General features: G+C 36.8%; 1 protein-coding gene across 8 annotated transcripts in view; it reads right to left on the bottom strand.

Annotated features, from left to right (window-relative positions):
- The window catches only part of ADAM18 (ADAM metallopeptidase domain 18), an 84,943-nt gene that overhangs the window by 37,471 nt on the left and 33,677 nt on the right, over positions 1-13,795 (bottom strand). For all 8 annotated transcript variants that reach the window (XM_067022788.1, XM_067022789.1, XM_067022790.1 and 5 more), the window contains 2 exons: positions 10,780-10,963; positions 7,548-7,643 (listed from right to left, as the gene is read on the bottom strand). In XM_067022788.1, the coding sequence (XP_066878889.1) occupies positions 7,548-7,643; positions 10,780-10,963 (280 nt within the window). The remainder of the gene's footprint in view (positions 1-7,547; positions 7,644-10,779; positions 10,964-13,795) is intronic.

The following is a 13,795-nucleotide window of genomic DNA, read 5'->3' as shown; positions in this document are numbered from 1 at the left end:
TCTTAGCTTTTGATTGTCTTTAAAGGTTTTAATTTCTCCATCAAATCTGAATGAGATCCTTGCTGGGTAGAGTAATCTTGGTTGTAGGTTTTTCCCTTTCATCACTTTAAATATGTCCTGCCACTCCCTTCTGGCTTGTAGAATTTCTGCTGAAAGATGAGCTGTTAACCTTATGGGGGATTCCCTTGTATGTTATTTGTTGCTTGTCCCTTGCTGCTTTTAATATTTTTTCTTTGTATTTAATTGTTGATAGTTTGATTAATACGTGTCTTGGCATGTTTCTCCTTGTATTTTTCCTGTATGGGACTCTCTGCCTTTCCTGGACTTGATTGACGACTTCCTTTCCCATGTTGTGGAAGTTTTCAACTATAATCTCTTCAAATATTTTCTCAGACCCTTTCTTTTTCTCTTCTTCTCCTGGGACCCCTATAATTCGAATGTTGGTGCATTTAATGTTGTCCCAGAGGTCTCTGAAACTGTCGTCAATTCTTTTTCCTTTATTCTGCTCTGCGGTAATTATTTCCACTATTTTATCTTCCAGGTCACTTATCCGGTCTTCCGCCTCAGTTATTCTGCTATTGATTCCTTCTAGAGAATTTTATATTTTACTTATTGTGTTGTTCATCATTGTTTATTTGCTCTTTAGTTCTTCTAGGTCCTGTGAAATGTTTCTTGTATTTTCACCATTCTATTTCCAAGATTTTGGATCATCTTTACTGTCATTACTCTGAATTATTTTTCAGGTAGACTTCCTATTTCCTCTTCATTTGTTTTGTCTGGTGGGGTTTTACCTTGCTCCTTCATCTGCTGCACATTTCTGTGTCTTCTCATTTTGTTTAACTTACTGTGTTTGGGTCTCCTTTTTGCAGGCTGCAGGTTTGTAGTTCCCATTGTTTTTGGTGTCTGCCCCAGTGGATGAAGTTGGTTCAGTGGGTCTTGTAGGCTTCCTGGTGGAGGGGACTGGTGCCTGTGTTCTGGTGGGAGGGGCTGGATTTTGTCTTTCTGGTGGGTAGGGCTGTCCGGTGGTGTGTTTTGGGGTATCTGTGAACTTAGTATAATTTTAGGCAGCCTCTCTGCTAATGGGTGGGGTTGTGTTCCTGTCTTGCTAGTTGTTTGGCATGGGGCATCCAGCAGTGGAACTCGTTGGCCGATGGGTGGAGCTGTTTCTTAGCATTGAGACGGAGATCTCTGGGAGAGCTCTCGCCGATTGATATTACATGGGACCAGGAGGTCTCTGGTGGTTCAATGTCCTGACTTCTGCTCTCCCACCTCAGAGGCTCAGAATGACACCAAGCTGGAACACCAAGACCCTGCCAGGCACATGGCCAGGTACGTGGGGATTTTCTTGCCTTTGGGGAAGTCTGAGGTCTTCTGCCAGCGTTCAGTAGGTTTCCTGTAGGAGGTGTTCCACATGTAGATGTATTTTTTATGTATTTGTGGGGAGAAAGGTGATCTCCACGTCTTACTCCTCCACCATCTTGAAGGTCCCTAGGTTGGTTAATTTTTAAAGTTACTATTAATATCAATAACTAATCCTATACTATGTCCAATAATGGGAAAGAAGAGGAAAGTGGCATCAGTAAGGTGGGAGAATAGGAGATTCCTGGCTGCATACTCACACAGAACCAAATACCATGGATAAGAACACCTTTATGGGAGCCCAGGAATCCAACAAAAAGGTTCCAGTCCCCTTTTGGAGTAAAAACATCTGAGAGTAGATGCATTGACGTGCGTAAGAACAACAGTTTCTCTTGACCCACATCACCCCTTCTCCAAGGTGGCCTGCGACTTCTCCAAGAGGAGAAAGTGAAAGTGATGTAAGGAGCCTGGTTTCCCCAGCCTTGTGAGACACTGGCCACGAGGCCCACTTTTGTCTTCCCCCACCCAGAACACTGAGTGGACTGGCAGTGTGGAGACACATACGAGTAGGAAAAAGGGATGGGTGCTCACAGCAACAGTGTATGGATCACAGCAACCAGCCATGTATCCTAATAACTGGCTCGCAGGCTCCTGCAAGAGCCCTCCATATGAACCAATAGGATGCCTCACCTGAGGATACCCACAACTAGCCAGAGAACACCTACAGCACTCCACACACACCTGTATAGCCAGCACCCACACTCTCCAGCAGATGGTGCACGTAAGCCTCCAACGGGGTGCAGAATGCTGCGGAGGACACATGGATATTAGCAGCTGGCTGGACTCTGCTGAACTGGGGGAAGGTGCACAACTTTGAACACTTCAGGGCACAGCCTTAAGGAAAATAAACAGGAGTCTTTCCATATTTATACTGGCTTTGCAAGACTGAGAGAAAGCATACAATCCTAAACTTTCCTACCATGAGGAAATAAGAGGAATGGAGTATACACACCCATAGAAAAGGTCTGAGAGACCCTCAGAACTCTAGCTGGGCTGACTGGTGCCTGACTTCTTTCTCTCCCACGGCCAGTTACTAAACACTGGAGGAGATGATGACTTCTTCAAATGTGAAGACAGCAATGCAAGGCATCAAGGAACATAAAGAGTCAAGGAAACAAGACACCACCAAAGGACCAAAATATATCTCTGTGGAAGACCACAAAGAAATGAAGATGCACAAATTGCCTGACAAAAAAAAATTTTAAATAATCATCATAAGTTCAGTGAACTATAAGAGAGAATAGATAGGCAAATAAATAAAAATCAGGAAAACAATACACGAACAAAATGAGACATCTAACAAAGAGAGAAAATTTTTTTTTAAGAACCAAATAAATTCTGGATCTGAAGAATGAAATGACTGAACTGAAAATTTTCATATAAAAAGCTGCAAAAGCACAGTTGATCAAGCAGAAGAAACAGTGAATTCAAAGACAATTATTTGAAATTATCCAGTTGGAAGAACAAAGAAGAAAAAAATAAATTCTATGGTATATATGGAACATTGTTGAAAGAAACAACCTATACATATGGGAATCCCAGAAGGAGCAAAGAGAAAGGGCAGAAAGCTTACTTAATAAAGAAATACTGACAGAAGAGGAAAGAAACTTATCACAGGGGAATCCACATAAGACTGTAAGACTACTCAGCAGAAACCTTGCAGTACAGAAAGTAGGAGGATATTTTCAAAAAAAAAAATCTGCCAACCAAGAATACTATACCTGGTAAAGCTGCCCTTCAGAAATGAAGACGAGATAAGACTTTCCCAGAAAGACAAATGCTGAGGAAGTTCATCACCACTAGAGCTGTCTTACCGAAAAAAAAAAAGGCTCTTTAAAGAAGGTTCTTCAAGTCAAAATGAAATGATGCCAAATAGCATCATGAAAACATATGAAAGGGTAAAAACCACTGGCAAAAGTAAGTATTCAATAATATTCAGATACTCCAATACTATACATAATGTGGTAGTATGTAAATTACTTTTAACTCTGGTATAAAAGTTAAAAGACAAAAGCATTAATTAACTGTAGCTGCAACAATTTGTTCATGGACACACAATATTTTTAAATGTTAAAATATGACTAACAGCATGAAATGTGGGGGGAGAAAAGTAAAAGCTTAGAGTTTTTGTATGAAATTGAAGATATTATCAGCTTAAATAGGCTGTTATGACTATAAAATGTTTTGTATAAGCCTGTGAAAATCACAAAGAAAATACTTTTAGTCAAAACACAAAATATAAAGAGAAATGAATCAAAGCATACACCACAAAAAAAAAAATCACAAAGTAAGACAGCGAGAGAGGAAAAATGGGACAAAAGAACTACAAAACAAACAGAAAACAACACTGTGGCAATAGCAAATCCTTCCTTATCAATAATTACTTTGAAAGTAAATGAATTATATTTAACAATCAAAAGACATAGAGTAGATGAATGAGTAAAAACAAAACTCAACTATATGCTGCCTATAAGAAACTCATTTAAGCCTTCAGGATACAAATAAACTGAAAGTGAAGGGATGGAAAAAAGTAGTTCATGTAAATGGCAATCAGAGAGAGCAGGGAGGCCACATTTATATCAGATAACATAGACTTTAAGACTTTAAATAAACAATATTTATAGCAATTATAAATACATACGCACCCAACCTTAGAATACCTAAATATACAAAGCGAACATTAACAGAACTGAAGAAACAGTCACAAATACAGTAATAATAATAGGTGACTTCATTACCACACTTTCAATATTGGTTAGATCATCCATAACAGAAAAATCCACAAGAAAACAATGGGCTTGAACAACATTATAGACCTAATGGACCTAACAAACATACACAGAATGCTCCATCCAATAGCAGCAGAATATATATTCTCCTCAAGTGCACATAGAACATTCTCCAAGATACAGCATAGGCCAAAAACAAGTGCTAACAAATTTAAAAAGACTGAAATCATATCAAGCATCTTTTCTATCCACAATGAAAGAAAACTTGAAAATTCACAAATTTATGAAAATTAAACAATACACTACTGAATAAAACAATGTGTCAACATAGAAATTAAAAGGAAGCAAAAATATTTTGAGAAAATAAAAAATGGAAATAACATTCCAAAACCCAAGGGATGCAGGAAATTTACTTCTGAGTGGAACTTTCATAATAATAAACACCTATATTCAAAAAATGATCTCAGGCAAACAACCTACCTAACACTTCAAGGAACTAGTTTTATAGTTTTATTGGGGTATAGCTGTCTTACAAGGTTGTGTTAGTTTCTACTGTATAGCAAAGTGGAGTTCCCTGTGACATACAGCAGGTTCTCATTAGTTATCTATTTTATACATATTAGTGTACATATGTCAATCCCAATCTCCCAATTCATCCCACTCCCCCTTTTCACCCCTTGGTGTCCATACTTTTCTTCTCTACTTCTGTGTCTCAATTTCTGCCTTGCAAATAGGTTCATCTGTACCATTTTTCTAGATTCCACATATATGCGTTAATGTATGATATCTGTTTTTCTCTTTCTGACTTACTTCACTCTGTATGACAGTCTCTACTGGTCAGAATGGCCATCATGAAAAAAATCTACAAATAATAAATGCTGGAGAGGGTGTGGAGAAAAGGGAATCCTCTTTCACTGTTGGTGGGAATGTAAATTGATACAGCCACTATGGAGAACAGTATAGAGGTTCCTTAGAAAACTAAAACTGGAATTACCATATGACCCAGCGATCCCACTACTGGGTATATAACCAGAAAAACCATAACTCAAAAAGACATATGCACCCCAGTGTTCACTGTGGCAATATTTACAATAGCCAGGTCATGGGAGCAACCTAAATGCCCATTGACAGACGAATGGATAAAGAAAATGTGGTACATATATACAATGGAATATTAATGAGCCATAAAAAGGAACAAAATGGGGTCATTTGCAGAGATGTGGATGGACAACTTGATTTTGAAATGGACAGAGAGCCTGAATAGGCATCTTTCAAAAGAAGACACACAGATGGCCAAAAGGCACATGAAAAGATGTTCAACATAAGTAATCAGGGAAATGCAAATCAAAATCACAATGAGATATCACCTCACACATGTCAGAATGGCTATAGTCAAAAAGGCAACAAATAGCAAGTGTTTACAAGGATGTGGAGAAAAGGGAACCCTGGCACACTACTGGAGGGAAGGTAAATTGTTACAGTCACTATGGGAAACTATATGGAGGTTTCTCAATTAAAAATAGAACTACTTTGATCCAGGATATATATCTGAAGGATATAATACTAGTGTCTTGAAGAGGTAGGTGCACCCCCATGTTCATTGCAGCATTACTCACAATAGCCTAGATATGAAAATGACCTAAGTGTGGAGCAATAGATTAATGTATTAAAAGAAATGTAGTGTGGAATAATACTCAGCCATAAAAAATAAGGAAATCTTGCCATTTGCAACAACATGTAGGAACCTGGAGGACATTATGCTAATTGAAATAAGTCAGACAAGAGAAAGAGAAATACTGTATAATCTCACATGTGAAATGTAAAAAAGCCAAACTCCTCAAAGCAGAGAGTAGATTGGTGGTTGCCAGTGGGTGCTAGGTGAGGAAAATGGGAAGATGTAGGTTAAGGGTACAAATTTTCAGCTATAAAATGAAAAAAATCTGGGGATCTAACATACTGCATGGTGACTGTAGTTAACAATAATGTTATTATATACTTAAAAGTTGCTAACATAGTAAATCTTAAATGTTCTCAGTATGTGAAGTGGTGGATGTGTTAACTAACCTTATTGTGGTCATCATTTCACAATACATACTTAGAGCAAATCATTACGTTGTACATCTTAAACTAAAGAATTATATGTTGATTATATCAATAAACCTGGGGAAAGTTTTTTTAAAGATTAAATCATGCTCTTCCTCCCGTCTTAAGAATATGTGCATTTACCTTTGTTCAAGTTTGTTTCTTTCTCCTTAGGGTTCCAATGGACTGTGCTGGGTGTTGGGCAATTTTCAGGGGTTCATTAAATGCTTTCATTAAAAGGAACTGAATGGTTATAACAGTAACTGAATGAATTGTGAAGGTACAGAGGATTTTTACCAAAAGACAGTAAAGAGAAGTTAGCCAACAAAAAGAACTAATCTATCTTCCTGTCCCTATGTTAAGTATGGTCTTATAAAATAAGAACTTAAGAAGGTTGTCCAAGGTGTATGTTGATCACAGAGAAATCCCAGTGGGTACAGGAAAGATTTGTAATGTGGTATAGGAATGGGAAGTCAAGTCAGGAGAGAGAAGCGTCAGGCATTATGCACAGGAGAGTCCTAGAAATGACAGATTACAGAGTGGACTGAAGTGTAACAGGGGCTCCAATGCTGCCTGCATATAATAAGATGGGAAGGACTGCACAGAGTAATGACATGTTTTCCATCTCCTTGGAACAAGTATTTCAAGAAATTTAATGATGGGACTTCCCTGGTGGCATAGTGGTTAGGAATCCATCTGCCAATGCAGGGGACACGGGTTCGAGCCCTGGTCCAGGAAGATCCCACATGCTGCGGAGCAACTAAGCCCATGCACCACAACTACTGAGCCTGTGCTCTAGAGTCTGCAAGCCACAACTACTGAAGCCCACGCGCCTAGAGCCTGTACTCTGCAACAAGAGAACCCACCGCAACAAGAAGCCCACACACCGCAACAAAGAGTATCCCCCACTCAACACAACTAGAGAAACCCTGCACGCAGCAACAAAGACCCAATGCAGCCAAAAATAGATAAATAAATTTAAGAAAAAAAGAATTCGCCTGCCAATGCAGGGGACACAGGTTCGAGCCCTGGTCCAGGGAGACCCCACATGCCGTGGAGCAACTAAGCCCATGCACCACAACTACTGAGCCCATGCGCCACAACTACTGAAGCCCGCGCGCCTAGAGTCCATTCTACACAAGTGAAGCCACTGCAATGAGAAGCCCGCGCACCACAATGAAGAGTAGCCCCCGCTCGCCGCAACTAGAGAAAGCCTGCATGCAGCAACAAAGACCCAACACAGCCAAATATAATGAATAATTTTTTTTAAGAAAAAGAAATTTAATGCTAACATATAAAATATAGATTGCCTCCTACCTTGCAATCTCGTGTGCAGCATTCCCCCGAACCACATATTTTATTTTTTTTCTTTTTACATGTTCTAGGATCACAGCAGTCTGGATGTGTACAATTCTGGAAACAAATGCTTTGTTACTCAGTCATGCATGATTAGGTACAATCATATAAAACTGTGACACAGAATTTATTTATGAAGTATGAGCATTTCTTAAAAACCAGTTTCAGTAATCCCACACTTTACATGAGACTTATTGAAATCAACATCTCAGCCAGTAGGTTGTAAAAGAAATGTGTCATTTCACTACAGTCCATATAATCTGAACAATATTTACATACTACTGTGGAGCTAAAAACTTAGAGGAAATAGTTATTAGATTTCTTATTAGCTACCATTCTCTTCTAAATTTTTCCTATATTCTTGCTTTCATAATAAATCTATTTACACACTGCCAGCATGCAGACTCTCAGCTTCTCTGTCTGAAATGGCAAAACCCCAAACTTCTGCCCCCAGAAAAGTGGTCCCAGAAGCCAGTCTGGTCTGTCCAGATTTCACTGGGATGCTGGCCCCATACGTACTTGTATTTTACAAGATTCAGTGCCTTCAATCAACTTTTCCAGTCTTCAGGAGCAAGTTGCTTTTAAGCTCTGTAATTTACCAATATCAGAAGTTTGAGTTTCCTGGTGTTGTGTTTTTTCTTACTGGTATTTTTAATTCGTATTTTCAATGAACAGCTTCACCACAGGCAGAAATATTATACTTTAAAAAGGCTATTTAGGGCTTCCCTGGTGGCGCATTGGTTGAGAGTCCGCCTGCCGATGTAGGGGACACGGGTTCGTGCCCTGGTCTGGGAAGATCCCACGTGCTGTGGAGCGGCTGGGCCCGTGAGCCATGGCCGCTGAGCCTGCACGTCCGGAGCCTGCGCTCTGCAACGGGAGATGCTACAACAGTGGGAGGCCCGCGTACCACAAAAAAAAAAAAAAAAAAAAAAAAAGGCTATTTATTTCATCTATTGACTCGTGTATTCATGTACTCAAAGTTTAAATATTCCTTTGTTAGCTTTTCTTCTTACTGTCTCTCTTAATCAAATGTTCGGTTATTCTAGTTTGGGTTTTTTTTTCTTTTTCAATACAACTCCATTTGTAAGGGCAGACTTTCTTAAGAATAGAATGTTCTGGCTATTTCAAAATGGTTCCTTTTCTCCTCCCTCTGCCAGAAGCATTAGACGTCTCTCCAGTATTCACTGTGACAACCAGTTCAAGTTTCTGCAGGTAAAACTCATAAAAGTGTGGGGACCTTCCTATGATCGGGTTCCCCTGGAGTTTTAAACTATCTGAGTTCTACACAGAGACTCCAGAAATTTGTCAATTCCAGTTCAGGTTTTCCTACCCAGATGCTGGTTCCCAAAAGGTTTTAGCTTGTGGGTTGCTACTCTAGTAAGTTGTGATTTTCTGCATTCACCTGTTGGTTTTTCCAATTTGTGGGGCAGTTGTTTGCTCTGTGACCTCACATCTCTGATGAATGCAAGAAGAGCTGTTTCTTTTCCAAGTTGGTTAGCTTTTTATTTGTAAGGACTAAGTGGTGACTTCTAAACTTCTCATATGTCAGACCAGAAACCATAATTCTTGTCTTTTGATGTATTTGAATAAAAGTCCTTTGAATTGGCTTTTGATTATATATATATGTATATGTATATATATATACACATATGTATATATACGTATATATATGTTTGAACATATATGAATTGTAAATATTTTCTCCCATTTCAGTCTCTCATTTTATTTTTCTTAAGAGCCTAAAAGAAAAAGTTTCTAAATTTGATTAAGTACAACTTACATATTTTTCTTTAAAACCTCATTCTAATTTGCCTTATCTAAGAAAGTTCTGCCTATCACAGAGTCAAAAAGACTGTCTCTTGTGTTTTATTCTAAAAGCTTTAGGATTTTCGCTTTTATATTTAGGTCTTTGATCCATTTCAAGTTCATTTTTGAGTATGGTAAGATGTCAAAGTTTTCTTTTTATGTACGTGGATATCTAGTTCATACAATACCTTTGTTGGAACGGTTTTCTTCACCCATTGAACTGCCTTAACATCTCTGATTGGCAGAGAATCAACTGATCTTATAAATACTTTATATTTGGATTCTCTATACTGTTTCATTAAGGGATATATTTATGCTTTGGCCAAATACCGCATTATATTGATTATTTCAGCTTTATAGAAAATTTTGAAATTTACAGAAAATTAGTGTATGTGCTCCACCTTTGTTCTTTTTAATTGCTTTGTCTATTCTAGGTCCTTTGCATTCCCATATATATTATAGTATCAGCTTGTCAATTTCCACAGAATGATGGTGGGGTTGGGATTGGGACTGTGTGGAGTGTTGATGTAGAGCTGACACCTTAGCAATATCGTGTCTTGCAATCCATGAAACTGGGATATGTCTCCCTTTCGATCTTCTTTCATTTCTCTGAGCAATGTGAGTTTTCATTGTACAGATCTTGCACGTATTCTGTTAAATTTATCTCTATTTCATGTTTTTGAAACAATGTATATGGAATTGTACATTTTAGTTCATTTTCCATTTGTTCATTGTTTATACATAGAAATCCATGGAATTTGGGTTCACATGCATTCATTAATGAGCTTTAGCAGACTTCGGGGGTAGACTGCTTAGGATTCTCCAATCACGTGGCCAAGTTGAATTTGATTAAAGACAGTTTTAATCTTCCTTTCCACTCATTGTGTGTTTCTTTTTCTTGCCTTACTGAAGTTTCATTGCGTGTTTCTTTGTGTTTCTTTATCTTCCCTTACTGCAATGGCAGAAGCATCCACTGCAGTGTTGAAGGGAAACATAACCTGTCAATACAAAACTCTTTTTCCGTATAATAGCAAATGATGCATTTTGCTATATAGTCTATAGTCTTTAGATGTTCTTGTCTTTTTGTTACTGCTTGTTGTTACAGGCATATTTCTTCAACTCCTTATACACTCTGTGGTCACTAATTATAAGATTAGAGCTGACGCATACACTAAAGAATTTAGGAGGGCAATATTTGAAGACAAATATTAACTAAAGGATGTTTGCTCTCCACTTCAAATAATGGCAAAATTGGGAAACTTAAAGGCTTCCATCTTCCCCAAAGTTATTTTTCAAAATTTTTCTTCTAAAAGACAAGGTCTTCTTTTCCACCTCGTACTCACATATACGGGAAATAAAAAATATTTTTGATAAAATTTTCACTAACCTGTAAAGTGCCGCAATCACATTCTTCACCTGATTCCAACTTTGCATTGCCACACATCTTCCTCTCTTTGTGAAGTGGCCCATCAGGAAGGATTTTATGAAGACATTCAAGGCCGGAATGTGCAGCAAAATATTTAAAGTCATCCAAGCTACAAGTGCTAAAATCCTTTATACCCCCAGATAGCCTAAAATATTAAAAATAGGGTATGACAAAAATTATTGCTGTATAACTCTACATTTCTCCTAATGTATGATGTTTTGAAGAGAGATTTAAAGAGCATTATTCTCATGGATAACAATAAGCACACTTTTAAAAATATAAAAGTGTTTTAAAAATACTAACATTTTTAACACACTTTTTAAATTTCACCAAGAAAATTCTTGTAATGAAAAAAATATTCCAAAATCTTTTGCCCCTCATCCTGTTTTAAAGAAGACCAATTATTTACCTATCCTAAAATCTTTATTAATTGTTTAAACATAGGAACTGTGTTACTCTTTATTTACCTTCTTAGTGCCAAACAACTGAATTTAAACGTTTTGGCCTCAGTATTTAATATACTTTTTATTTATTTAACATCATTTTTGTATTTTTTCTGTAAATACCAACATGAACATGTCTGTATTATCTTTAAAAGTATATTTTAGATCTTTTGCTCTCTGTAATTAGGCATTTTTCAAACAAGAATTTGTTGTTTGATTTATACCATGGGAGGGACAAGAGGAATACCTGTTCTGATGGAGTGAGAAAGTTGTTAGTAGTTTGCTAACATATCAGCATCTAACTAAAACACTAGAAAGAATACAATTTAAGGGTAAAGACTATGCCCTAGACCAGTAGCTAACAAACTTTTCTGTGAGGCCACACAGTAAATATTATAGGCCTATATGCCATATGCTCTGTTGCAGCTACTCAACTCTGCCACTGTAGTGCAAAAGCAGCCATGAAGAACATGTAAAACAGTAAGCCTATTAAATTAATTTACAAAACAGGCAGGCAGCCAAATTTAGCCTATAGATCACTGTTGGCTGACCTCTGCCCAATACTAAAATCTACTCTGTATCAGTCCTAACAGAGCCTAAACTCAAGCCCTGACAACATCCCCAGAGGAAACCAAGTTTGGAAGTTCAGGCCTGCCATTTTAGAGCGGTTTGGAAATGCCTTGAGTTTTCTATAGACTCATGTTAACAAACTATAAAACCAAGCACATAAAATATAAAATGATTACCCAATAATTGAATTGCCTGGTAGAAAAAGAATCAATGCTTTTCAGAGGAAGGTAATGAGAATTTAGGCTTTCTATTGTACTATCAACAATATCCAATATGCTACAAATAATAATAATCATACAAAGAAACAAGAAAATGTAAACCATAGTCAATAAAAAAGCAGTCAATAGTAAGCAACATTGAGATGGCCCAGGTGTTAGATTTGGCACACAAATACTTGCAAGGAACCATTATAAATATATTCAATTAATTAAAGAAAAGTGTTTAAATAATTCAGAGAAATTACAGCCTTTTAGAGTGAACACTCAAAAGAGAGTGCATATCATCCAATTTACATAATGTTCTAGAGCCAGTAAAACTAATTGTAGTGATAGAAATCAGATCAGCTGTTGACTGGGGCAGGGTGGAAGGTAAAAAGGACAGCCAAGGATCACCAAAGAACTTTCTGTGGAAATGGAAATGTTGCACAGCCTGATTGACACTGTGATTCAGTAATTTGTATATATTTATCAAGAATCATAAACTCATACATTTAAAGTTTAAAGTGTATGAATTTTATTGTGGACAAATCATACCTCAAAAGTTGATTTTTTATAGTGTATACAAATGTAACACTCAAAAAGATGATGAAAGAATATTCCTCTGAGAAACAATTTCACACAGAGAAGAAGTAATTTAGTTATTATCTACTTTGTAACTTCACAGATATTTGGGACAACATAGATTCAGTCATCACAGGACAAAATGAAATAATAAGAATAATGAGTTAAAAGGTCATTATTGGAAACATTTACTGAGCACTCTTCTAGGCAACTGGTATGTAGTGAAATGTAGACCAAGTACCTGCTAGGGGTAAAAAGTATGAACATAAGGAAACAGGTATATGAAATACGTCAGATAGTTATTGGAATGATGAAGAAAAATAAAACAACACAATTTACAGGGAATAAAAGACACTGTTTTAGAAAGTAAGACATTTATTTTTTAAAAATCTATAGCTAAGATTGGGAACAAGGCAAGGATACCCACTCTCACCAGATCGATTCACATTGGGCTGAATTTATTTCAAGTGCAATTAAGCAAGAAAAAGGAATTACACACAAATAGATGAAGATGAAAACATAAAACTGTTCTTATTCATGGACAACAATATCTTGTTTATAGTAAATCTTAAGTAATCAACAAATAAAATCTCCTGGAATTTCTGTTGAGTTTAGGAAGTTTGCAGCACACAAAGTCAATATACAAAAATTATATTTCTATGTGCTAGCAATGAGCACTCTGAAAATGAAATTAAGAAAACAGTTCTTTTCAAAATAGCAAAAAGGAATAAAATGTTTAAGAATAAATATAACAAAACAAGTACAAGACCTGTAAACTGTAAAATACCATACATTGCTGGGGAAAATTAAAGACCTAAATAAATGAAGACATATACCAGATTCAAGAATCAAAAGACTCAGTACTGTTAAGATGGTAACTCTCCCCAAATTGACTATTTATAATACCCAAGATATGGAAGCAACCCAAATGCCCATCCACAGATGAATGGATAAAAAAGATATGGTATGGAATATTACTCAGCCATAAAAATGAATGAAATTCTTCCATTTGCAGCAACAAGGGTGGATCTAGAGACTATCATACTAAGTGAAGTAAGTCAAACAGAGAAAGACAAATACTGTATGGTATTTGTCATACTAAGTGAAATAAGTCAAATAGAGAAAGACAAATACTGTATGGTATTGCTTATATGTGGTAACTAAAAAATAATACAAAAGAACACA

This window comes from Kogia breviceps, chromosome 20, assembly GCF_026419965.1.
Source record: "Kogia breviceps isolate mKogBre1 chromosome 20, mKogBre1 haplotype 1, whole genome shotgun sequence".
NCBI lineage: Eukaryota > Metazoa > Chordata > Mammalia > Artiodactyla > Physeteridae > Kogia > Kogia breviceps.
Note: the sequence above shows the minus strand (reverse complement) of the source record. Positions and strands in the feature narration are given on the sequence as shown.